The 27,217-nt window shown below is 47.6% G+C and overlaps 2 protein-coding genes across 5 annotated transcripts in view; one reads left to right on the top strand and one right to left on the bottom strand.

Moving 5' to 3' along the window:
• The window catches only part of LOC129693360 (zinc-binding protein A33-like), a 127,837-nt gene that overhangs the window by 41,938 nt on the left and 58,682 nt on the right, over positions 1 to 27,217 (top strand). The gene's annotated exons all lie outside the window — the stretch shown is intronic.
• Positions 1 to 27,217, bottom strand: part of LOC129693359 (antigen peptide transporter 2-like) — a 34,957-nt gene that overhangs the window by 6,541 nt on the left and 1,199 nt on the right. The window contains exons 1-8 of one of the 3 annotated variants that reach the window (XM_055630203.1): positions 24,959 to 25,033; positions 19,695 to 19,809; positions 18,092 to 18,222; positions 14,484 to 14,689; positions 11,913 to 12,110; positions 8,527 to 8,655; positions 7,516 to 7,728; positions 6,385 to 6,573 (exon numbers count right to left, since the gene is read on the bottom strand). In XM_055630203.1, the coding sequence (XP_055486178.1) occupies positions 6,385 to 6,573; positions 7,516 to 7,728; positions 8,527 to 8,655; positions 11,913 to 12,110; positions 14,484 to 14,689; positions 18,092 to 18,222; positions 19,695 to 19,809; positions 24,959 to 24,974 (1,197 nt within the window). In that variant the 5' untranslated portion in view covers positions 24,975 to 25,033. Of the gene's footprint in view, positions 1 to 6,384; positions 6,574 to 7,515; positions 7,729 to 8,526; positions 8,656 to 11,912; positions 12,111 to 14,483; positions 14,690 to 18,091; positions 18,223 to 19,694; positions 19,810 to 24,958; positions 25,034 to 27,217 lie in introns of those variants that run through there. The other 2 variants (XM_055630201.1, XM_055630202.1) reach the window with 2 other exon arrangements.

Below are 27,217 nucleotides of genomic sequence, written 5' to 3'. Positions count from 1 at the left end.
TGGTGAGATCACATCTGGAATATTGTGTACAGTTTTGGTCTCCTAATTTGCGAAATGGCATCCTTGTGATTGAGGCAGTGCAGCGTAGGTTCACGAGATTAATCCCTGGCATGGCAGGACTGTCATATGAGGAAAGATTGAAAAGACTAGGCTTGTATTCACTGGAGTTTAGAAGGATGAGGGTGGATCTTACAGAAACATATAAAATTACAAAAGGTCTGGACAAGCTAGGTGCAGGAAAAATGTTCCCAATATTGGGCGAGCCACAACCAGGGGCTACAGTCTTAGAATAAAGGGGAGGCCATTTAAGACTGAGAAAAAACTTTTTCACCCAGAGAGTTGTGAATTTGTGGAATTATTTTCTTCCACAGAGGGCAATGGAGGCCAAATCACTGGATGGATTTAAGAGATAGTTAGATATAGGTCTAGAGGCTAGTGGAATCAAGGGATATGGGGAGAAGGCTGGCACGGGTTATTGATTGGGGACGATCAGCGATGATCACAATGAATGGCGGTGCTGGCTCGAAGGGCCGAATGGCATCCTCCTGCCCCTATTTTCTATGTTTCTATGTTTCTCTGCCCTCGAGTCCTGGCAACATCCTCATCAATATTCTTTGCACCCATTCCAGCTTAACACTATATTTCCTATACCAGGGTGAACAAAAGTGAACACAACACACCAAGTTGTCTTACACAACTGTAACATAACCTCCCGACTTCCATACTTCATACTCTGACTGATGAAGGCCAATGTGCTGCAAGCCTTCTTGACCCCATCCTCTCTCACCCGTATCACCAATTTCAAGGAACTATGTATCTGCACTTCCAGATCCCTCTGCTCTACAATGCTCCCAAAGCACCAACCAGTCACTGTGTAGGTCCTGCCCTAGTTAGACTTTCCATAAAGCAACACCTTACATGTATCACATAAAACATGATTTGTCATTGGTATAGATGACAAACACCAATGCGGCGGCAAGTAAGAATGCCCTTGTTCCTTTGGTGGTACATGTTCATTAGTGATAGGAACAGAATGAGGCTATTCGGTCCACCAAGTCTACCCCCCATTCAATCATGCCTGATCTATCTTTCCCTTTTCATCCCATTCTCCTGCCTTCATGCAATAAGCCCTGCCACCCATACTAATCAAGAATCCTTCTCTGCTTTAAAAATATCCATTGACGGCCTCCACAGCCGCCTGTGGCAATGAATTCCACAGATTCACCACCCTCTGACTGAAGTAATTCCTTCTTACCTCGTTCCTAAAGGAATATCCTTTAATTCTGAGGCTATGACCTCTGGTCCTAGAATCTGCCATGAGTGGAAGCATCCTCTCCACATCCACTTTGTCCAAGCCTTTCATTATCCAGTACGTTTCTCTACGCAGGTACATGTGACAACTAAACCCTTGTGACTTTTCAAGCAGCTTCAGGTGTTTAACTCCAGGGTGCTACACAGTGGAAAGGTCTGGTTGTGGTGGAGATGTCCTTTCTTCAGCATTAACCCTGGGCTTACTGGGGTGTTTACTGTCCACACCTGATCCCTGGGTGTATTGTTGCAATGTTACAAAATTTTGAGATTTTAAAAATCAAGTCTGTAATTTATCCCATCAGATAAAGCATAAAAAGAAGTTTAATTTGACACCAAATTCACTTTCATATTATCAGTATTTAAAAAGTTATGGCCATTTTAATATTCGGAAATTAGCATCTTGTTCCCTATTGCTTTTCCATTGACTGAACACAAAAGCTGTGATCGAGGACAGTCAAAAGCCCATACATTTCTTAAAAATGAAGAGAACTGAAATACATTTTCAGATATTAAACATTGAAGCATTCTGAAACAAATGAGAAACAATCTTACTTAGATAACTTGAAAATTAAAGCACATAATTAGTTAGTTACCTAATTGTAGCTAATTACAACATTCAATTACTAGATCTAAACATCGCAGTGTTTTGCCTTCCATCACAGTGAGGAGGAGGTTCACTGTGATTATTGTTTCTGTAAATTGAATTGTGTGTATGTCTGTAGGAAATTGTCTTTGTTTGTATGATGTGGAAACAGAGTTCCGTTTGAGCCTCACTGAGGTTCAAATGACATGTAATAACTGACGACATGACATGACATGACATCTAGCAATTTCTTAAAAATAGAGTAACATTTTTAAATAGCCTTAATAATAATAATAATATATTTTATTTGTATAGCGCTTTTCAAGGACTCAAAGTCGCCTTATATGGTGAGTCAAGAACAAAACAAAATAGAGCAGTAAGACAGAGATGCAAATGGAGAGGGGGACATGGGACTAAGGATAGGCAGAGCTGAAGAGATGGGTCTTGAGGAGGGACTGGAAGATGGTGAGGGACTCAGAAGTTCGGATCAATTGTGGGAGGGAGTTCCAGAGCCTGGGAGCTGCCCTGGAGAAGGCTCTGTCTCCAAAAGTGCAGAGGTTGGATTTCAGAATGGAGAGGAGACCGGCTGAAATGGTTCTGAGGGACCGTGAGGGTTGGTAGGCGGAGAGGAGGTCAGTGAAATATGGGGGGGACAGAGTGGTGGAGAGCTTTGTAGGTGAGGACCAGGATTTTGTAGATGATCCGGTGGGAAATGGGAAGCCAGTGAAGTTTTTGAGGACTGGGGTGATGTGATGCCAGGATTTGGTGTGGGTAATGAGTCGGGCGGCTGCATTCTGGACCAGTTGGAGTCGGTTGATGTTGCTGGAATTAATGCCAAAGAGAAGAGTTACAGTAGTCCAGTCGGGAGGAGATGATGGCATGGATGAGTCTTTCAGCAGCGGGGGGTGTGAGAGAGGGTCTGATTTTGGCAATGTTGCGGAGGTGAAAAAATGATGTTTTGACAACATTGCGGATGTGAGGCTCAAGGGAGAGGATTGAGTCAAAAACACGCAAAGGTTGCGGGCCTGTGGAGATGGGGAGACCATATAACCATATAACATTTACAGCACGGAAACAGGCCATCTCGGCCCTACAAGTCCATGCCAAACAAATTTTTTTCCCCTTAGTCCCACCTGCCTGTACTCATACCATAACCTTCCATTCCCTTCTCATCCATATGCCTATCCAATTTATTTTTAAATGATACCAATGAACCTGCCTCCACCGCTTCCACTGGGAGCTCATTCCACACCGCCACCACTCTCTGCGTAAAGAAGTTCCCCCTCATATTACCCCTAAACTTCTGTCCCTTAATTCTGAAGTCATGTCCTCTTGTTTGAATCTTCCCTATTCTCAAAGGGAAAAGCTTGTCCACATCAACTCTGTCTATCCCTCTCATCATTTTAAAGACCTCTATCAGGTCCCCCCTTAACCTTCTGCGCTCCAGAGAATAAAGACCTAACTTATTCATCCTATCTCTGTAACTTAGTTGTTGAAACCCAGGCAACATTCTAGTAAATCTCCTCTGTACTCTCTCTATTTTGTTGACATCCTTCCTATAATTGGGCGACCAAAATTGTACACCATACTCCAGATTTGGTCTCACCAATGCCTTGTACATTACATCCCAGCTTCCATACTCAATGCTCTGATTTATAAAGGCTAGCATACCAAAAGCTTTCTTTAACACCCTATCTATATGAGATTCCACCTTCAAGGAACTATGCACGGTTATACCCAGATCCCTCTGTTCAACTGTATTCTTCAATTCCCTACCATTTACCATGTACGTCCTATTTTGATTTGTCCTGCCAAGGTGTAGCACCTCACATTTATCAGCATTAAACTCCATCTGCCATCTTTCAGCCCATTTTTCCAAATGGCCTAAATCACTCTGTAGACTTTGGAAATCCTCTTCATTATCCACAACACCCCCTATCTTGGTATCATCTGCATACTTACTAATCCAATTTACCACACCTTCATCCAGATCATTGATGTACATGACAAACAACAAAGGACCCAACACAGATCCCTGAGGCACCCTACTAGTCACCTGCCTCCAACCCGATAAACAGCCATCCACCATTACCCTCTGGCTTCTCCCATTCAGCCACTGTTGAATCCATCTTGCTATTCCTGCATTTATACCCAACAGTTGAACCTTCTTAACCAACCTTCCATGAGGAACCTTGTCAAAGGCCTTACTAAAGTCCATATAGACAACATCCACTGCTTTACCCTCGTCAATTTCCCTAGTAACCTCTTCAAAAAATTCAAGAAGATTAGTCAAACATGACCTTCCAGGCACAAATCCATGTTGACTGTTCCTAATCAGACCCTGTTTATCTAGATGCTTATATATATTGTCTCTAAGTATCTTTTCCATTAATTTGCCCACCACTGAAGTCAAACTAACAGGTCTATAATTGCTAGGTTTACTCTTAGAACCCTTTTTAAACAATGGAACAACATGCGCAGTACGCTAATCCTCGGGGACTATTCCCGTTTCTAATGACATTTGAAATATTTCTGTCATAGCCCCGGCTATTTCTACACTAACTTTCCTCAATGTCCTAGGGAATATCCTGTCAGGACCTGGAGACTTATCCACTTTTATATTTTTCAAAAGTGTCAGTACTTCAGACAGTGGAGACAGTGGAGAGTGGGGTTGTTAATAGTGAGAGTGGGGTTGCTAATTTTGGTAAGTGTTGATTTGGAGCCCATGAGGTGAAATTCTGTTTTGTTACAGTTTAATTTAAGGAAGTTGAGTTGCATCCAAGATTTGATGGCTGACAGGCAGGGGTTGATATGGGAGAGAGGGGGGGTGGTGAGAGGACTTGGTACTGAGATAGATCTGGGTGTCATCAGCATAGCCTTAGTGTCCAAATGACAGTCACACAAGAATTTACAATATAACATAATTTTTAAATCTCATTTTCATGAATTTATTGGCCAAATGGAAGGAATTTAGTGTTTAATACCTGCAAATTAATGATCATTTAAATAATCTTGCGAGTGTTTTTTTCCGGAACGCGATCAATTGGAACGTTACGGCTGCAGTGAATTGAAACCCCATATCGGCAGGAAAAATACTGCCGGTTCGTATGGGGAAAAAATTACCGTTTCGCAACTCAAAATGTGAATTAATGGCATCTTAAGAAACACTTTTATACATAAAAATAAACGACTATCTTTTACCTTTCCCCTATGTAAAATCCGTCCCCGTTGTTGGCGTTGATGGCTTTCGAAGCTGATTTTTAAACTACTCCAGCACTGAACTTGTCAGGCAAATTAAAAAAAAATACACAGAACGGCCGTCGGAACAATTCTTCAGCAAAAGCTTGCACTCCAACAAAATATATCCAGGACCAGGTCGGCGAAAACCGCGTTTTAACCCCGCCCCCCCCTCAAATGCGCCAAGTCGCGCACACGTCCAGTGGCAGAATTGCAGCGCTGCTGAAGGTTAGTATTTTAACATACCTATACATTGGACACAAGCGGCACACAAACACCAGTTTGCATTGATGGCGCCAAAGTAGAGATGGTTGAAAACTTCAAATTCCTATGGGGTGAATATCACCAACAACTTCTCCTGGACCACCTATATTGAAGTACCAACCAAGAAAGCACACCAATGCCTCTACATCCTTAGAAGGTTTAGGAAGTTTGGCATGTCCCCTACAACTTTCACTAACATGCACAAATGCACAATAGAAAGCATTTTATCAGGATGCATAACAGCTTGGTTTGGGAACAGCTCCATCCAAGACCTCAAGAAATTTCAGCGAAATCAGCCCAGACCAGCACACAAACCAACCTCCCTTACATTGACTCAATGTACACCTCACTCTGCCTTGACAAGGCCAGCAGCATAATCAAGGACAACTTTCACCCTGACGACTCTCTCTACTCCCCTCTCCCATCAGGCAAAAGGTATAGAAGTGTGAAAACGCACACCTCCAGATTCAGGATCAGTTTCTTCCCAGCTGTTATCAAGTCAAGTCAAGTCAAGTTTATTTGTCACATACACATACGAGATATGCAGTGAAATGAAAGTGGCAATGCTCGCGGACTTTTGTGCAAAAGACAAACAACAAAACAACCAAACAAATTATAAACACAATCATAACACACATATTATTTTACATAATAAATAATGGAAGGAAAAACGTTCTGTAGAGTTAGTCCCAGTCAGTCCCAGTCAGGCGACTGAATCATCCTACCACAACCAGAGAGCAGCGCTGAACTACTATCTACCTCCTTGGTGACCCTCACTATCCTGGATAGGACTTTGCTGGCTTTACCTTGCACTAAACGTTGTACCCTCATCATGTATCTATACACTGTAAATGGGTCGAATGTAATCATGTATTGTCTTGCTGTTGACTGTTAACGCGCAACAAAGGCTTTTCACTATGGAGGCCATTTTTTCACTATACCTCGGTACACGTGACAATAAATAAACTAATTAACCATCGTGACATTACCTGTAAAACTGGGACGTCGGGCTTCGTTGGGTAAGAGAAAGTCACGTCCTTGAACTCCAGGTGACCCTGCAGAGATTCTGGCACCAATGTCCCGTCAGTGCGAACACTGGGCTCACGGTCGAGGTATTCAAATACTTTCTCCGCTGCTCCCACAGAATGGGTCATTTCCGAATACATGCGGATCAGAGTCTGTGCAGTGAGAAAGCGCGCGGTGATCATGGTGGACACTGGGATACGGCATCACACACACACACAGACCTCCCCAGCACAGAGTGGACCACACTCACTTACACACACTCACTGATACACACAGCCCCCAGCACTGAGTGGACCACACTCACTTACACACACTCACTGATACACACAGCCCCCAGCACTGAGTGGACCACACTCACTTACACAGATACACACACACACACAGACCTCCCCAGCACTGAGTGGACCACACTCACTTACACACAGATACACACAGATACACTGACCTCACCAGCACCGAGTGCACCACTCTCACATACACACACTCACTCTTACAAACAGCCCCAGCACTGAGTGGACCACACTCACTTACACACACTCACTCATACACACATACACAGACCTCCCCAGCACCGAGTACACCACACTCACTTACACACACTCCACCGGGTGGAGCCGTCAGCGATGGCTGCATCACCAACGGTCTGTCTGTCTTTTTGTCTTTTTTTGTTATTTTTAGTGTTTTAAAAGTATGTGTTAATGTTCTCTGGTTTGTTTTATGTGGTGGGTGGGGGAGGGGATCGGAGGAAACTTATTTAAATCTCTTACCTTACTATAGTTTTCCGGATCGTATCTCCGGTCGCTCTGCGGCCTAACATCGTGGAGCTGGCGGCCTTGCTTGAGACTTACTTTGAGCCCCACCGCGGGGCGTGGACTTACCATCAGAGCCTGCGATCCCTTACCTAGTGTAATGATGTGACCCGAACACATATTTATTAAATCACTTACGGCATAGGATCTGCAATACGTTACAGCTCCGAGTTGCTACATGTACTAGCTAGCGTGGGCAACCTCTTGATATTATAAAGCACGTACTAGACGGAGCTACTACTAACAAGCAATATAATTGGCTACCATGCAATAGCCAATCTACACCTGGGTTTGATGCTCCAGCCGAGGCCTGCGGATTTCAACATCGAGGAGCTTGCAGCCTCGGGTGGAGAATGATGTCGACCCAGGGTCCAATCGCCTGGCGCGGAGTAGCTGAGATCCCCCCTGATGCAGGAGTTGGTTCGCCCCGATGCAGAGGGTCCGACCGCCAGCTACTGGAGCCAAGATCGTCCCGTCAACGGAAGGCTCAAGGCCCAACTGTGGATGAACAATGAAGGGAAGACATTGAACTTTTTTTTTCTCCTTCCATCACAATGAGTAATGTGGAGGAGTCACTGTGGTGGATGTTTATGTTAAATTGTATTTGCTGTGTATTGTTGCTTTTTATAGGTATGACTGTATGGCAAATCAAATTCCTTGTATGTTGCAAAACATACTTGGCCAATAAAGAATGTTTATGATTATGATACACACACATAGAAACCACCCCAGCAACATGCATCACACTCACATACACACACTCACACACACATACACATACATACACATACACTCACGTACGCACACACACACGCACAGAACTCTCCCCAGCACCGAGTGCACCTCACACGTGTACACACACCCACACCCGCACACACAGAGCTACCCAGCATTGAGTGCACCACACTCGCGTACAAGCACTCATACACACACACTCCCCAGCACCGAGTGCAGTAGACTCACATACACACACATACACACACACACACAGAACCCTGCCCAGTACCGAATGCACCACACTCGCGTACACACACACACTCACACACACACAGAACCCTGCCCAGTACCGAATGCACCACACTCGCGTACACACACACACGCACACACTCACACACACAGAACCCTGCCCAGTATCGAATGCACCACACTCGCGTACACACACTCACATACACATACACATACACTCACACGCACAGAAACTTCCCCAACACCGGTACTGCCAGTTGATCCCAATCGTCCGCCCCGGATCAGCCAGAAGAGCAGCGGGAGCGGAAGGTCATCGAGAAGGGAACATACCCGCACATAGATCCCAAAGTCCATCTGGTAGAGGATGAAGGCGATGAGGTTTCCACTGGTCATCTGCCCATCGTTCACCAGCAGCTGCCCACAGTACAGCATGACCACTTGCATCAGGAGCATGGCCAGCTGTATAAACACAGGAGGAGGGAGAGTGCAGGGTCAGACACGTAACACTGCCGACACACGCACAAAGGAGGGGCTAGCAGGAATGGCTCGTACACTTCACTTTCTGTCTGATCTAGAGTGGGACAGAGGATTGATGAGGGCAGGGCAGTGGGCTTTGTCTAAATGGACTTTAGCACAACCTCTGGCTAGGTTCCACATGACAGGCTAGTCTGGGAGGTTAGATCACGCAGGATCCAAGGACACTGGTCAATTGGATTCAAAATTGTGTCAAAGCGTTATTGTGGAGGATTGTTTTTCTGATTGGAAACGTGATCAGTGGAGTGCCGCGGGGGTCGGTGCTGGACCCACTACTGTTATCTAAGTTAATGATTTGTGAGTAAACGTGGGGATGACACCTACATTGTTGGCGTACAGGACAGTGATGAAAGATATGTTCATTCACTACAGCATCCAGATCAGTTGAGAAGGTGGGTCTAGGAATGGAAAACATCATTTAAATTTGACTATTTGGAAAGGGTACAGAGAAGATTTATGAGGATGTTGACAGAACTCGAGGGTCTAAACTACAGGGAGAGGTTGGGAAGGCTGGGACTCTATTCCTTGGAGAGCAGGGCGATGAGGGGTATTCTTAGAGACGTGTATAAACTCATGAGAGGAAAAGTTCGGACAGATGCACAGAGTCTCTTGCCCAGAGTAGGTGAATCGAGGACCAGAGGACATAGGTCTAAAGTGAAGGGGAAAAGATTTAATATGAATCTGAGGGATAACTTTTTCACACAAAGGGCGGTGGGTGTATGGAATGAGATGCCAGAGGAGGTAGTTGAGGCAGAGAATATCCCAACATTTAAGAAATACCTAAATAATGGAAAGGACAGGTTTGGTGGGATATTGGCCAAATGTGGGCAGGGAGAATTAGAGTAGCTGCGACATGTTGGCCGGTGTGGGCAAGTTGGGCTGAAAGGCCTGTTTCCATGCTGCATCACTCTACGGCAAGTGTGAGGTGTGCGCCTTTGGCATATCAAACCCGGGCAGGTCTTAGAGTAAATTGTCGAGCCCTGGGGAGTATTGTAGAACAGAGAGAACAGGGAGTACAGGTGCACGGTACCAAAACGTGGTGAGTCAGATGGACAATGCGGTGAAGAAGGCGTTTGGCACACTTGCCTTCATTGGGAAGGATATTGAGGATAAAAGTTAGGATATCATGATGGAACAGGACAAGTCATTAGTGAGATCATACTTGGAGTAACGTGTGTATTTCTGATTACCCAGTTTGGGAAAGATGTCATTAAGTTGGAAAGGGTGCAGAAGATATTCACTAGGCTGTTCCTTGACTTCTTCCCTACAGTCATCAGGCTATTAAATACTACAATCTTGTAAACTATAAACTACAATAGATTATTATTATTATTATTATTATTATTATTATTCTGTTATTGTTTGTTTTTTTCTGGGCTTTTGTTATATTATTTATTATGATTACATATTCTGTTGTCTTGCAGCAAGTAAGAATTTCATTGTTCTATTTGGGACACATGACAATAAAACACACTTGACGAGTTCTAGAGAGAGGTTGGATAGGCTGGCATTTTATTCTTTGAACGTTGGTGCCTGAGGTGACCTTATTGAGATGTACAGGGTCATGAGGGGTGTGGAGTGGATAAAGTGAACATTTACCGTATGTTTCTCAGAGTAAATGATTCCAAAAGTAGAGGGCATAGACTTAAAATGAGAGGGGAAAAAATTAAGAGAGAACACTCAGAGGGTAGTCTGTATCTGGAATGAGCTGCCAGGGGGGAACAATTATGATTTTCAAAATTATGACTTCCCATTGACCCCGTTTATACTTCACACTGCCTTGGGATAATCAAGGATCAGTCTCACCCCGGTCACTCCCCTCTCCTATCAGGCAAGAGGTGCAGAAGTTTGGGAACACACGCCTGCAGATTCAGGGACAGTTTCTTCCCAGCTGTTCTCGAGCAATTGAACCATCCTCTCATCAGCTAGAGTGCGATCTTGACCTCCCATTTACCCCATTGGAGACATTTGAACTACCATTAACCGGATTTCAATGTTATATCTTTGCGGTAAATGTTATATTCTATCTATCTATCTATTCATATCTAAAACTGATTTTGTGCTCTTTGGGTTTCCACAGTTTTTCTATTTGCGCAAAATCGGTATGTGATAGCGCTACGGTTTTTCGCCAGCTCACTCACTGTTCCCCTGTGCTGCGAGTGCAACACGTTTCATTCCGATCAGTAGTATATTGTAAATGTAAGCGATGGTCAAACATTGTAAAAACGGTGCGTGCACAGATCGATTTCCTCTCCTGCCAATCAGCGCTGTGTGGATTGGTCGCTTCTCCTGTCACTCCCAGGGACGGTCCGCCCCTTCCTGCGCCATCGTGTCTTTACTGGAACTGGGGGGACGATGCGGGTTGCTGGCGGAGGTCTCCAACTGGACACAATTTTCGGAAGGAACAGAAGCGTTCAAGCCCGGCACCGGAGATGTCACCAAATGGAAAGCAGAGAGTCTGACCACGGTGCAGGAGACCATCCACTGTGAGTCCCAAACGCATCGCCGTCACAACACCCCACAGCTCTAGCCCCTTCCCCTCTGGTTCCCCTCACTGGCTCCTGTCCCACTCCTCCATGATACCCCCCACCCTCTCCCCCATGGCTCATCCCCCGTCTTTACTCCGAGCTCTCCCCCCACCCCACCCGTCCTCCCACATGCCGGCGTGGCCGTAGCTGTTGATGCTTCCTGGCCGAGCCAAGGATCCGAGGCCTGGCTCTAAGGGCGGCAACACAGTGCAGTTGGAACTGGCCAATGGGGAGCAGCTTCGAGTGCTAGGGTATCAGTGGGAGGGAGGTGGGATGGAGGGAGAGAGAGAGGGATGGGGAACGGGAGGAAGAGGAGAGAGAAGGAAATGAGAGGGACGATAGGGGAGAGGGAGGGAAGGGAAGAGGGAGGGATGTGGAGAGGGAGGGAAGGCGAGAGGGACGGTGAGGGTGAAGGAGGAATGGGGAGAGGTAAATAAGGAGGAGGGAGGGAAGGAAGGAGGAAAAGAGGGAAGGCAGGGGTAAAGAGCGGGAGGTAAAGTGGGAGGAAGGGTAAGGAAGTGAGGGGGAGAAAGATGGGGAGAGAGAAAGATGGGGAAATGCTGGTGAGAAAGAGATAGCATGGAGAAGAAAGCAAGAGAAGGAAAGAGAAAGACCAAAAGAGAGATGGAAATTGGGCGAGTTCTTTACACCTACCCTGTGACACAGGAGGTAGACGGCTCTGACCAGGTCACGTTTGTTCTTCAGCTGGTGCGTTTCCTGCAGCTTCTTCTCAAACAGCTCTGACTCCAGGTCCTCGGCCGCGAAGCTCCTGACCGTTTTTATGGAGGAAACGATCTCACCGGCCAGCTGGTTCGAACTGGCGATCGAATCCTGAACCTGCAGCACCAGACTCTGTCCAAAACAAAACGCCGTTCTCAGTATCAGTAGCATCCCAGGGAGGAACCAGTTTACAATGGGGGAGTAGGGTGCAGCCTCACAGGTGGACAGGGTGGTGAAGAAGGCTTTTCACATGCTGCCCTTCATCAGTCGGGGTATTGAATATAGAAGTTATGTTGCAGTTGTACTATACGGCACGGTGGCGCAGTGGTAGAGTTGCTGCCTTACAGCATTTACAGGACCCAGTTTCCATCTTGGCTACGGGTGCTGTCTGTACAGAGTTTGTACGTTCTCTCCATCACCGCATGGATTTTCTCTGAGAACTTTGGTTGCCTCCTACACTCCAAAGGTGTACAGGGTTGAAAGCTAATTGACTTTGGTGTACATGTAAAATTGTCCCTCGTGTAGGATATGCAGGGCTCGCTGGTCAGTGTGGACTCAATGGCCACCTGTTTCCTGTTTCCATGCTGTATCTCTGAACTAAAGCTAAATGTTGGTGAGGCCACATCTGGGGAATTGTGTTTGGTTTTGGTCACCCTGATTTAGTCCTTGGATTACATGTAAGAAAGCGAGGAGTGATCTTACAGTGGGGTTTAAAATCATGAGGGGAATTGCTTAGTTAAGGTAATAGATAAGGTTAATCTTTTACCTATTGGCTCGGAGAATCAAGCTCGAGAGCATAGTTTTAAGGTGAGAAGTGAAAGATATTATAGGACCTTGAGTGGGGAAACTTTTTCATTCAGAGGGCGGTGACTACATGGAATGTGGTGCCAGAGGAGGCAATTGAGGCAGATCCCAACAGCATTTAAAGGACACGTGGCCATATAAATGGATAGGAAAGGTTTAGAGGGATGTGGCTTCAATTCAGGTAAATGGGACTGGTACAATGGGGGGCAGTGGAGCTGCTGCCTTACAGCGCTACAGCCCCGGGTTCGATCCTGACTACGGATGCAGTTTGTACGGAGTTTGTGTGTTCTCCCATGTCCTGCGTGGGTTTTCTCCGGGATCTCCCGCACTCCAAACATGTAGAGGTTTGTAGGATGTGTAGGAAAGAACTGCAGATGCTGGTTTAAATTGAAGGTAGACACAACATGCAGGCACAACTCAGTGGGTCAGGCAGCGTCTCCGGGTAGAAGGAATGGGTGACGTTTGGGATTAAGACTGATGTCAGGGGAGTGGGCGGGACAAAGATAGAATGCAGTCAGAGACAGTAAGACAGGTGGGAGAATTGTGAAGAGAAGGGGATGGAGAGAGGGGGAAAGCAAGGGCTGAGGGTAATATTACAAGGGGGAGGTCAGGTCAGGGGGGGGGGGGGGGGGGGGGTGAACACACGACCAAGGTGGGGAGGTGGAGACTCGGGTAAGAGAACAGCTGCGGCCCGCTGATGGGCGGTGGAGTGGTGAGGGTTTCGGCAGAGTCACTGGTGGAACCCCGAGGGGGAAACGTTTCCCCTATCCAGTCCCCCCACCCCCACCCCACAGGCCTTCACCCGCGACTCTGCCGAAACCTGCCATTCCACCACCCACCAGTAGGCCGCAGCCTTCACCTTACCCGAATCCCAGGCTCAGCACCGGGCCCACAATCCCACGATGCAGACTCCCACACCACGGGGTCTGACTGTGCTGGGTCCTACTGCTCCCCCCCCCCCCCCCCCCCACCACCACCTTCTACAGGGAACGTCAGTGGGGATTCCACTGGTTCTTCCCCTTTTAACCAGGTGCCCCCACCTACTCCCCACCCATACTATAGTCCTCCTGTCCCCCTCCTCTCTGAACACCCACCACCCCCCACCAGACATTGCCCCAGCCTCCATCCACTTACCTGCCATCCTCCGACCTCAACCCCCCACCCTTGCTGTGTGTTCACCATTCCCCTGACCTCCCTCTTTGTGATATTTCAAATAGCCTTTCCCAGATCTGCTACTAGTCTTACTGTTCCTGACTACATTCTATCTCTGGCTCACAGCCTCCCCTGACATCAGTCTGAAGAAGGGTCACGACCCGGAACATCACCCATTCCTTCTACCCAGAAATGCTGCCTGACCCACTGAGTTGCTCCAGCATTTAAAATGATTTTATTTCTACAGGTTTAATTGGCTTTGGAAAAATGGTAAATTGTCCCTAGTGTGTGTAAATTAGTGCCAATGTGCAGGGATCACTGTTCAGCAAGGACTCAGTGGGTTGAAGAGGGTGTTCCCATGTTGTATCTCTAAACTAAACTAAGATGGTGCATCAGGTTTGGCATGGACATAGGGCCAAAAGGCCTGTTTTTGTGCTGTGTGCCTCTGTGACTTTGTACGTGATAAATAGGTTTTGATTCCAGGAGCTGCAGCTGTTTGTGGTGTCGGTATCCGACAGTGACGTGTGGTCTGGGTGGATGTGTACTCACCATATGATACCGGTTATACAACTTCTGAATCAGGATGGTGAGGGGAGATTCGATGAAGATCAGAAGGGTAAGCTTCCAGGAGAGGCTGAACATGAAGGAAATGATTCCCAGCGTGTTCACCAGACTGCGCAGCAAGACGTTAACATTGAGTCCAACCGAGCGGCTCATGAGTGTGGTGTCCGTGGAGAGGCGGCTGGTGATGTCCCCTGCGGACAGAACACACCACTGATAATGAGGAACGTCGTGTGCTAGCTGTCCACACTGTGTTCACCAGCTACAATACAGGATAGTTCACAGCAGTGTACAACAAAATCAATTCTAGTGCAGCATTTGAAGCAAATGGATATATCATGGAAACTGGCCCTTCAGCTCATCCAGTCCATGCCGACGACTGATCACCCGTTCACATGGTTCTATGTTATCCCACTTTCTCATCCACTCCCTACACACTAGGATAATTTACAGAGAGCGAATTCACCTACAAACCCGCATGTATTTAGGATGTAGGATGAAACCAGAGCACCCACAGGAAACCAAGTGGTCAATGGGAGAACGTGCAAACTCCACTTAGACAGGGCCCGAGGGCAGGATCGGACCCAGGTCTCTGGCGCTGTGAGGCAGCAAGTCTTCCTGCTAAGTCAATGTGCCACCCAGTGTTGCTAATGTTATGGAGTCTGCGTGCTCATGTTGTGTAGACCGGCCCACAGGGATGCTTGAACCAACTTGGATTGATTTCTTCGTAGTGTCAGAAACTGAGGGGAGACACGGTGGCACAGCGGTAGTGTTGCTGCCTTACAGCGCTTGCAGCACCAGAGACCTGGGTTCGATCCTGACTCCGGGTGCTGTCTGTTCTGAGTGTACGTTCTTCCCGTGACCACGTGCGTTTTATCTGAGATAGTAGATTCCCTCCCACATTCCAAAGACTTACAGGGTTGTAGGTTAATTGGCTTGGGTTTAGTTACTTGGTATAAGTGTAAATTGTTCCTAGTGTGTGTAGGATAGGGTTAAACTGTGGGGATCGCTGGTCGGCGCGGACTCGGTGGACCAAAGGCTGGGCCGAATTTAGATGAAGAGAGGCCCTGGGCTATTCCACTTCATTGCAATCATGGCTGATCGTCCCCGATCAATAACCCGTGCCTGCCTTCTCCCCATATCCCTTGACTCCACTAGCCCCTAGGGCTCTATCTAACTCTCTCTTAAATCCATCCAGTGACTTGCCCTCCACTGCCCTCTGTGGCAGGGAATTCCATAAATTCACAACTTTGGGTGAAAACGTTTTTTTCTCACCTCAGTCTTAAATGACCTCTATTTATTCTAAGACTGTGGCCCCTGGTTCTGGACTTGCCCAGCATTGGGAACATTTTTCCTGCATCTAGCTTGTCCAGTCCTTTTAAAATATTTATATGTTTCTATAAAATATCCCCTCATCTTTGTAAACTCCAGTGAATACAAGCCTAGTCTTTTCAATCTTTCCTCACATGACAGACTCGCAATCCCAGGGATCAATTTCGTGAACTGCCTCAATCACAAGGATGTCCTTCCTCAAATTATGAGACCAAAATGGTGCACAATACTCTAGATGTCGTCTCAACAGAGCCCAATACAACTGCAGAAGAACCTATTTACTCCTATACTGAAATCCTCTTGATATGAAGGCCAACATTCCATTAGCTTTCTTCACTGCCTGCTGCACCTGCACGCCAACTTTTAGTGACGGGTGTACAAGGACGCCCAGGTCTCGCTGCACCTCCCCCTTACCTAACCTAACCCCATTGAGATAATAATCTGCCCCCTTGTTTTTGCCGCCAAAGTAGATAACCTCACATTTATCTATATTATACTGCATCTGCCACGCATCTGCCCATTCACTCAACCTTTCCCGGTCCCCCTGCAACCTCCTAACATCCTCTTCACAGTTCACACTGCCACCCAGCTTTGTGTCATCCGCAAACTTGCTAGTATGCTCCTAATTTCCTCTTCCAAATAATTAATATATATGGTAAACAGTTTCTGCCCCAACACTGAGCCTTGCGGCATTCCATTCGCCACTGCCTGCCATTCTGAAAATGACCGGTTCACTCCTACTGTCAGCTTCTGGTCTGCCAACCAATTTTCTATCCATGTCAACACCCTACACCCAATACCATGTGCTCTAATTTTAGTAACCACTCCCTTGCGGGACCTTATCAAAGGCATTCTGAAAGTCTAGATACACTACATCCACTGGCACCCCTTTATCCATTTTACTTGTCACATCCTCAAGAAATTCCAGAAGATTAGTCAAGCATGATTTCCCATTCATAAATCCATGTGGACTTGGACTAATCCTTTTACTGCTATCCCAATGCCCCATTATTACCTCTTTAGTAATTGACTCCAGCATCTTTCCCACCACCGAAGTCAGGCTAACTGGTCTGTAATTCCCCGTTTTCTCTCTCGCTCCTTTCTTGAAAAGTGGGATAACATTAGCTATCCTCCAATCCACAGGAACTGATCCTGAATCTATTGAACATTGGAAAATGATCACTAATGCGTCCACTATTTCTAGAGCCACCTCCTTGAGGACACTGGGATGCAGCCCATCTGGCCCAGGATTTTCATCATCCTTCAGTCCCATTAGCCTACCCAATACTATTTCTCACCTAATGGAAATTTATTTCAGTTCCTCGTGTGACATTTTGGTTCACTTTCCAATGAAAGGGCCATTTCATCTCATCAACCTTTTTGGTCACATCTTCAAAAAACGTAATCAGATTTGTGAGACACACAACCTCCCAAATACAAAACCATGCTGACTCTCCTGTAGCAGCCCTTGTTCATCTACAGTAAATGCCTATTAATTCTATCCATCAGGATACTCTCCAGTAACTTTCCAACAACAGATGTTAAGCTCATCGCCCAATCTACTTACAACATCATTTTGGGGATTGTATATTTGCAGTCCTACATACCTCTGCTCTACACATACCTCAAGACCCTAGCATTGACTACATAGGTGCTGCCCAGGTTTGACTTCCCATACTGCAAAACCTTGCATGTATTTCCATAGCCATCCTCAGCCCCTATGACCAGCTGATGAAGATCACACTATAATTCTTGAGAGAGGAGGCCCAATAAAGTCTAATGTTGATAATTTCTAGGAGCAGAATTAGGCCATTCGGCCCATCAAGTCTACTCTGCCATTCAATCATGTGCGATTTATATTTCGCTCTCAAACCCCATTCTCCTGAATTCTCCCCTACCCTCTGACACCTGTACCAATCAACCTATCAATCTCCACCTAAAGAATGTCTATAGCCATCCGTGGCAATGTATTCTGCAGATTCACCACCCTTTGACTGAAGAAATCCCTTCTCATCTCGTCCAAAGGAATGTCCTTTTATTCCCATCCTAGACTCTCCCGTTAATGGGAATATCCTCTCCACATTCACTCTATCCTGGCATTTCATTATTCTAGCATTATTCAAGTCTAGGATCTATACAACATACAAACAGGCCCTTCAGCCCATCTTGTCCCGCACCTTGTGTGTGTATGTGTGTATGAGTAATGGCAGCCTCTCATCACCAGGTAGCTGCAGTGATATTGGGCAGCATCACTGTATCCTTACCAGCCTTGGTGGCGTCAAAGAATGCGATCTCCTGCTGCACCAGGGAGGAGAAGAGTTGACTACGGATGCGTCTGCTGAGCCTGGACATTGTGAACATGAAGAGGCCTCCGCGCACGCCGGCTGCAATGGAACTGACAACACAAGTCCCATGTTCAGTGTCAGAGTTAGTCTCAGTGTCAGTGGTAGACCCCACCACCTCCTTGCTCTTTATTTACAAAGATACAGCTCAGAAACATGCCCTGCGGCCCACCGAGTCCACGCCCACCGTCAATCGCCCATTCCCACTAGTTCTATGTTATCCCAGTTTCTCATCCACTCCCCACACTCCAACAGCAATGAAGAGAGGCCAAATAACCTACACACCTGAAGATAGACGCAAAAGGCTGGAGTAACTCAGCGAGTCAGTCAGCATCTATGGACAAAAGGAATAGGTATTGTTTCTGGTTAAGATCCTTCTTCCGACCCGAAAAGTCACCTATTCTTTTTCTCCAGATATGCTGTTTGACCCGCTGAGTTACTCCAGCTGTTTGTGTCTATCTTTGTTTTAAACCATCATCTGCAGATCCTTCTGCAGGAAACCGGAGCACCTGAGAAAACACATGCAGTCACTAACAACACAGAGAGCACCCGAGGTCAGGACCCATTTCTCTGGCTTGTGAGGCAGTGGATCTACCAGCTGCGCCATTGTGCTGCCCGTGTCTGGTTCAGCCACTGACTGACACAGCTGATTACTGGACCCGCCAGTCTTGCAGGGGCAACTTACAGAGGGAGGTGGGAAGAAACTCCTTCCCCCCCGAATAGTGAAAGGCTAGGATAGAGTGGATATGCAGAGGATGTTTCCACTAGTCAGAGAGTCCAGGACTAGAGGGCACACCATCAGAATTAAAGGACTTTTCTCTTGAAAGGAGATGAGGAGGAATTTATTTAGTCAGAGGGTGGTGAATCTGTGGAACTCAGTGCCCTGAATGGCTGTGGAGCCAAGAAAATTGGTGTTTTGAAGACAGAGGTAGATAGATTCTTGATTAGTACAGGTGTCAAGTTGTTATGGGGAGAAGGCAGGACAATGGGGTTAGCAGGGAGAGATAGATCAGCCGTGATTGAATGGCAGAGTAGACTTGAGGGCAGTCACTGTGGCACAGCGGTAATGTTGCTAACATACAGCAAAATGCAGCGCCAGAGACCCGGGTTCGATCCCGACTACGGGTGCTGTCTGTATGGAGTTAGTACCTTCTTCCCGTGGTCTGCATCGGTTTTCTCGGAGAACTTCGGTTTCCTCCCACATTCCAAATACGTACAGGTTTGTAGGTTAAATGGCTTGATAAAAAATGTAAAATTGTCCAAGTGGGCGATATGCCCTGCTGACTACAAAATTCAGAAGGTTCGGAAGGATGGGCCAAATGGCCTGATTTTGCTCCTATCACTTATGAACATGACCCTACCCCCACCACTACCCCCTCCCACCACACCCCCACGCTCACCCACCCCTCCAACCACCCTCTCCACTAACCCCACCCCCTCCACTACCCACTCCACTACCCCCTCCCACTCCTACCACCAGCCCCTGGTCAGTGTTGTGGAGGCTGGTCCACTCTGCGATGTTCACCTTCCCATGGACGTGGCACACATGCAGAAGATGGCAAAGAGGAAGATGCGCTGGTCATACTGGGAGCCCAGGATGTCGATCACCTTCCCCGTGTAATAGGGGACAAACATCCCCCCTGGAATGGAGCAGAGAGATGTGATGAAATCCAGCAGAGGAACAGGGGAGGGTGGCTGCACACGGGCAACGGGGGAAGCGGCAACACACACAGCGAGCGATAACGGAATGGATGATCACGAGGCAAACAGAGGAGGGAGAAGTACACAAGGGGAGAGGGAGGGGTGCAGGGGGTGGGCTGGTGAGAGGAAGGGGTGTGAAGAGGATGCGGTGGGAAGAGGGGTGGGTGAAGAGAGAGGTGTGAGTGAGAGGGTGGGTTATCTGGTTGACGGATGTGGGTCGTGTGGGTATGTGTGGTGTGGGTGGGGGAAGAGTGTGTGGGTGAGGTGTAGGTGAAACGCACAGGTTGCTCAAGGGGGTGTGTGGTGGGTGTGGGAGGGTGAGGGGTGTGAGGGTGAAGGGGTTAGGAGGGGTGTGGGTGAGGGGTGGGTGACGGGATGATGATGGAGGAGGTGAGGGGCAGGGGGGTGAGGGCTGAGGGGTGTGGGAGGGTGACGGCGTGGGAAGGTGAGGGGGGTTGAGGGGTGGGGGGGGGGATAGGCTGAGGTTTGAAGGGTGTGGGTGTGGGAGGGGGAGGGGTGAAGGATGAGGGGTGAAGGGTGAGGGTGAGGGGTGTAGGTGTGAAGGGTGTGGGTGAGGGGTGTGGGTGAAAGAGGGGGATGCATGGGAGAGATGGAGGAGGGAGAGAGGGTGTAATCTTCCAGTCACACCACAGAGTAGACAGTCAGAATCCCAGAATGGAAATATCAAATGCTAAAGGGCATTGGTTTGAGGAGAGGAGCAATATTTCAAGGAGATATGTGGTTGCTCATGTCCTGCAACATGCAGGTTTCCCTTACTGCCCTGTACCGTGATCACTGCTTTGTCCTGGGCACTAGATAGACACAAAAAGCTGGATTAACTCAGCGGGACAGGCAGCATCTCTGGAGAAAAGGAATAGGTGACATTTTGGGTCAAGACCCTTCTTCAGACTCTGCGAATTGTCCTGGACATTGATGTCGCCCGTGGATACAAGGAACTGCAGATACCGGCTTATGAAAATATACACAATGCTGGAATAACTGCTGAGGAATGCGTGATCACTCAGTTGCCAACCATTTTAACAACCCTTCCCGTTCCCACACTGACCTTTCTGTCCTGGGCCTCCTCCATTGCCAGTGAGGCCACACACAAATTGGAGGAATAGCACCTCATATTTCACTTGGGCAGCTTACAACCCAGCAGTATCAACTTTGAATTCTCTCATTTCTAGCAACCTTACTGAACCTTACTGAGGAAGAGTCTTGATCTGAAACATCACCTATTCCTTTTCTCCACAGATGCTGTCTGACCTGCTGAGTTATTCCAGTTTGTTGTGTCTATCGGACTAACACTCCCCTCCCTCTATCCCTCCTTGCCGCCTCCCACCAGCAATCCCGGTTTGCCCACCGTGTACCGGGAACTCACCAGGAAGGCCCAGCTCACCGGCCCAGAGTGGGAGGATTCCAAATGCAGACTGGCTGCGGGAGGGTTTGCAGTGTCTAGACACACGGGAGTGGGTTGCTGGAGGCCCTGCAGCAGCCTGAGGCTCAGCTGGACTGGGAGCTGCTCCAAGTGGCCGAGCACATGGACCGGATGCGGCCCACACCCATGGAGGAGTGGCGGAGGACTACACACTATGCTTGGCCAGGCCGACCCTGCAACAATGGACTTCATGGTCAGATCAAGATCCCTGCACTTACAACTGGGACTTGAACATGGTGCCAAAACTGTTGACTATTGTTGTGCTGTCACAGTGTACATAAGATGATGTTCATAAGTGATAGGGACAGAATTAGGTCATTTGGCCCTTCACGTCTACTGCACAATTCAATCATGGCTGATCTATCTCTCCATCCTAACCCCATTCCCTTACCCTCCCCACATAAGCCCTGACACAGGTACTAATCAAACTCTATCTATCTCTGCCTTAAACATGTATACTTACTTGACGTTTACAGCCTTTTGTGGCAGTGAATTCCACAGATTCACCACTCTCTGACTAAAGCCATTCCTCCTCATCTCCTTCCTAAAGAAACTTCCTTTCAATCTGAGGCTATGACCTATGGTTCTAGACTCTCCCACGAGTAGAAACATCCTCTCAACCCAGCACTAATGCTGCTATACACATACTGCATCTGAGATGCTGATCTAAAATGTATTTATGGAGACTAATACCTGTACTGAACTGTATCCAAAAATGAATTTCACTACATGTGACAAATAAGGTACAATTGTACCCATTGTAACTAGGCATTGTAACATTGTAACCACTGTAACTAGGCATTGTAACATTGTAACCACTGTAACTAGGCATTGTAACATTGTCACCACTGTAACTAACTCCACAGTTTGCCACAGTGTATCCCTCTTGAGACCACACTTCCCTTCGCAAACAATTAGCCTACCACGGCACCACCACTCTGCCTGACATCATCTGCTACCAGCACTGATTTGTCCTGGTCTTTTATCGCCTCCAGCTCACTCCCCCAACCCCCTTCTCTCGGTCAGAAAAAGGGTCCTGAACTTAAAACGTCACCCATCCTTTATCTACAGAGATGTTGCTTGATCCGCTTAGTTGCTCCAGCACTTTGTGTCTGTCGTTGGAATAACTCAGTGGATCACGTAGCATCTCCAGAGAACAGGAATACGCGACGTTTTGGATCAAAATCATTCTTCAGACTGATTGTGGGGGGGGGGGGGGGGGGGGGGGGGGGGGGGGAAGGAACAAAGTTGCAAGAGCAGAGGGACAGGACATACAGGTGGGGGAGGGGGAGTTGATAGGTAGATGGTTGACAAACACGACACATGAAAAGTTAGGTGAGACAAAATGATTGAAGAATTGTAAATTGTGAAGCGAGAAAAAAGGAATATATGTGGAAGGGAAGGGGAGAGGCGGGTGGGAGGAGCTGGGTGAGGGGTGGGAAAGGGGAGAGGTGGGTGTGGGGAAGGTGAGAGGAGGGGGAGAGATAGTGATAGGGATGGGAAAGAGGAGAAATCCATGGATAACAAGGGGAATCAGGGATAGTATCAAAACAAAAGATGAAGCGGACAAATTAGCCAGAAAAAGCAGCCTGCCAAAAGGACTGGGAGAAATTCAGTCCAGCAGAGGAGGACAAAGGGCTTAATTAGGAAAGGATAAATAGATTAATAAAGAAAACTGGCAGGGAACATAAAAACGGACTGCAAAAACTTTTGTAGATATGTGAAGAAAAAAAGATTAGTTAAAACAAATGTTGGTCCCTTGCAGTCAGAAACAGGTGAATTGATCATGGGGAACAAGGACATGGCAGATCAATTGAATAACTACTTTGGTTCTGTCTTCACTAAGGAAGGCATAAATAATCTGCCGGCAATAGCAGGGGACCGGGGGTCAAATGAGATGGAGGAACTGAGTGAAATTCAGGTTAGCCGGGAAGTGGTGTTAGATAAATTGAATGGATTAAAGGCCGATAAATCCCCAGGGCCAGATAGCCTTCATCCCAGAGTATTTAAGGAAGTAGCCCCAGAAATAGTGGATGCATTAGTGATAATTTTTAAAAACTCTTTAGATTCTGGACTAGATCCTGAGGATTGGAGGGTAGCTAATGTAACCCCACTATTTAAAAAAGGGAGGGAGAGAGAAAATGGGGAATTACAGACCAGTTAGCCTAACATCAGTAGTGGGTAAATTGCTAGAATCAGTTATTAAAGATGGGATAGCAGCACATTTGGAAAGTGATGAAATCATTGGACAAAGTCAGCATGGATTTATGAAAGGTAAATCATGTCTGACGAATCTTATAGAATTTTTCGAGGATGTAACTAGTAAAATGGATAAGGGAGAACCAGTGGATGTGTTATATCTGGACTTTCAGAAGGCTTTCGACAAGGTCCCACATAACAGATTAGTATACAAACTTAAAGCACACGGTATTGGGGGTTCAGTATTGATGTGGATAGAGAACTGGCTGGCAGACAGGAAGCAAATAGTAGGAGTAAACAGATCATTTTCACAATGACAGGCAGTGACTAGTGGGGTACCGCAAGGCTCAGTGCTGGGACCCCAGCTATTTACGATATATATTAATGATTTGGACGAGGGAATTGAATGCAACATCTCCACGTTTCCGGATGATACGAAGCTGGGGGGCAGTGTTAGCTGTGTGGTGGATGCTAGGAGGCTGCAAGGTGACATGGATAGGCTGGGTGAGTGGGCAAATGCATGGCAGATGCAGTATAATGTGGATAAATGTGAGGTTATCCACTTTGGTGGCAATAACAGGAAAGTAGACTATTATCTGAATGGTGGCCGATTAGGAAAGGAGGAGATGCAACAAGACCTGGGTGTCATGGTACACCAGTCATTAAAAGTAGGCATGCAGGTGCAGCAGGCAGTGAAGAAGGCGAATGGTATGTTAGCATTCATAGCAAAATGATTTGAGTATAGGAGCAGGGAGGTTCTACTGCAGCTGTACAGGGGCTTGGTGAAACCACACCTGGAGTATTGGGTACAGTTTTGGTCTCCTAGTCTGAGGAAAGGCAGTCGTGCCATAGAGGGAGTACAAAGAAGTTTCACCAGACTGATTCCTGGGATGTCAGGACTTTCATATGAAGAAAGACTGGATAGACTCGGCTTGTACTCGCTAGAATTTAGAAGATTGAGGGGGGTCACATAGAAACTTCCAAAATCCTTAAGTGGTTGGACAGGCTAGATGCAGAAAGATTGTTCCCGATGTTAGGGAAGTCAAGAACGAGGGGTCACAGTTTAAGGATAAGGGGGGAATCTTTTAGGAGCGAGATGAGGAAAACATTTTTCACACAGAGTGGTGAATCGCTGGAATTCTCTGCCACAGAAGGTGGTTGAGGCCAGTTCATTGGCTATATTTAAGAGGGAGTTGGATGTGGCCCTTATGGCTAAAGGGATCAGGGGGTATGGAGAGAAGGCAGGTACAGGATACTGAGTTGGATGATCAGTCATGACCATATTGAATGTCGGTGCAGGCTCGAAGGGCCGAATGGCCTCCTCCTGCACCTATTTTCTATGTTTCTATGTTACTATGAAATAGGTGCGTCCAGGTTGGGCAGAGAGGAGGAGGGGAGGAGGGCGGGCGGTCGATGAGGGGGAAGAAGGGGAAGGGTTTTGTAATTACTAATGTCTCCTTCCATTCTGCTCCGTGATTCCCCGTTCCTCTGGATCTCTCCCACTCCTCCCGGGTTTACTCCAGTTCTTAAACCCCCTTTTCACGGTGCGACTTGACGCAAGAGGTAACCAGAGTTTGACATCGTGGGAACCTCGTGCGGTAACAATACGGCATTCGTGGACCACCGTGGCGCTAACGGCATGTAATCGTGTACCTTGGGTACTCGGGAGAAAATTCAAACATGTTTGAATTTGTCCAAGAGTGTCTTGTGCACTTGTGGTTAAGCATTGCAACATTTTATGAACGAAGTGTCCCGTGCGATATCGGTAGTAACTCTTGCGGTCACCGTGGGAACTCCTGCCAACGGTGAACCCGGAAGTTGGATAGAGTGAATCCAGCCAGTTTGCTATTTACATACAAATCTAATAAAACTAGCTAAGCATTTCATTAATGTCAGTGTGTCTCTTTTTGTCTGAAAGATGGGGGTGTCTTCATTTACTGGCGGTGGGTGTCTGTCACTGAAACAGGCAGGTAAGATTTCGCAGTGTGCGTCTCTCTCTCTCTCTCCCTCCCTCTCACACAGGCGTGAATGGATGAACTCCGCGGGCCAGACAGCATTTACGGAGAGAGAGGGAGGGAGAGAGAGAGAGAGAGCGAGGCAGTCCTGGTCAGGCGTTTGAAGATAGACACCAGTTGCTTGGAGCAACTCAGCGGGACAGGCAGCATCTCTGGAGAGAAGGAACGTAAATGCTGCCTGGCCCGCGGAGTTCCTCCATTCATGCCTGTGTGAGAGTGAGGGAGGGAGAGTGTGAAGAAGGCTCTCGACCCCGAAACGCCACCCGTTCCTTCTCTCCAGAGATGCTGCCTGTCCCGCTGAGTTTGCTCCAAGCAACTGGTGTCTATCTTCAAAGGACTGACCAGGACTGTCTCTCTCTCTCTCTCTCTCTCTCTCCCTCCCTCCCTCTCTCACACAGGCATGACTGGAGGAACTCCGCGGGCCAGACAGCATCTACAGAGAGAAATGGACAGCGACCCATTCTTCAGGTTGCCTTATGTCCTCTCTCCCCCCCCCCCCCCCCCCCCCCCCCCCAACTCCCACCCACACACGCGAATGCTGCAGAAACTCAGCGGGTGCAGCAGCATCTATGGAACGAAGGAAATAGACAACGTTCCGCTGAGTTTCTCCAGCATTCGCGGGTGTGGGTGGGAGTTGGGGTGGGGGGGGGGGGGAGACATAAGGCAGCCTGAAGAAGGGGTCGCTGTTCGTTTCTCTCCGTAGATGCTGCCTGTCCCGCGGAGTTCATCCATTCATGCCTGTGTGAGAGAGAGAGGGGGGGAGAGAGAGAGAGAGAGAGAGAGAGAGAGAGGCAGTCCTGGTCAGTCCTTTGAAGATAGACACCAGTTGCTTGGAGCAACTCAGCGGGACAGGCAGCGTCTCTGGAGAGAAGGACGGTAAATGCTGCCTGGCCCGCGGAGTTCCTCCATTCATGCCTGTGTGAGAGAGAGGGAGGGGGAGAGAGAGAGAGAAAGAGAGAGAGGCAGTCCTGGTCAGTCCTTTGAAGATAGACACCAGTTGCTTGGAGCAACTCAGCGGGACAGGCAGCATCTCTGGAGAGAAGGAACGGGTGGCGTTTCGGGCTGAAAGTTTCTTCAGACTGAAAGTTTCACCTCTCAGTAGATCATAAAATAACACAATAATCACGGTCAATGTGAGATACAGTCTTTATTCATATTTGACAAAATAAAAAGACGACTTCTTGCACATATTGAGAGAAGGTGCATCACACAAAACAACATTTGTCTAAAAAAAAACACAGATTATTCTTCAGCTCATTAAAGAGCTCGGGTGAAAAAAACGAATAGAGTGTGTGACAACAAAGTAACATCATTTGTGCCACGTGATTAACTACACTACAGTCCACGATGTTCATTCGGGAAAGATCGGGAGACGGACATGTCACTCGCACAAATGACAGAATTGCCGAGTACCGTGGGAACTCTTTACTCTACCCCCGTTATATCGTGTGATATCGTGCTAGACCACGACCACTCCACTCTGGCTACATCTTGCGTCAAGTCGCCCCGTGTAAACTAGCCATTACTCCGAATCTCCAGTCAGGATCCAGTCCGTCTCGCCCCCTTCCCTCATTCCCAGACCCCACCGCAATCTCTCTGTCCTAGACCGTTCTGTATCCGTCGTTTCCCCTCACTCCCGATCTCCAGGCTCATCCACACACTGTTCCCTCTAGAAGTCTTCTCCTCCCCCCA

The sequence above is a fragment of the Leucoraja erinacea genome, unplaced genomic scaffold, assembly GCF_028641065.1.
Source record: "Leucoraja erinacea ecotype New England unplaced genomic scaffold, Leri_hhj_1 Leri_268S, whole genome shotgun sequence".
NCBI lineage: Eukaryota > Metazoa > Chordata > Chondrichthyes > Rajiformes > Rajidae > Leucoraja > Leucoraja erinaceus.
This window is presented reverse-complemented; position numbering and strand designations above follow the sequence as displayed.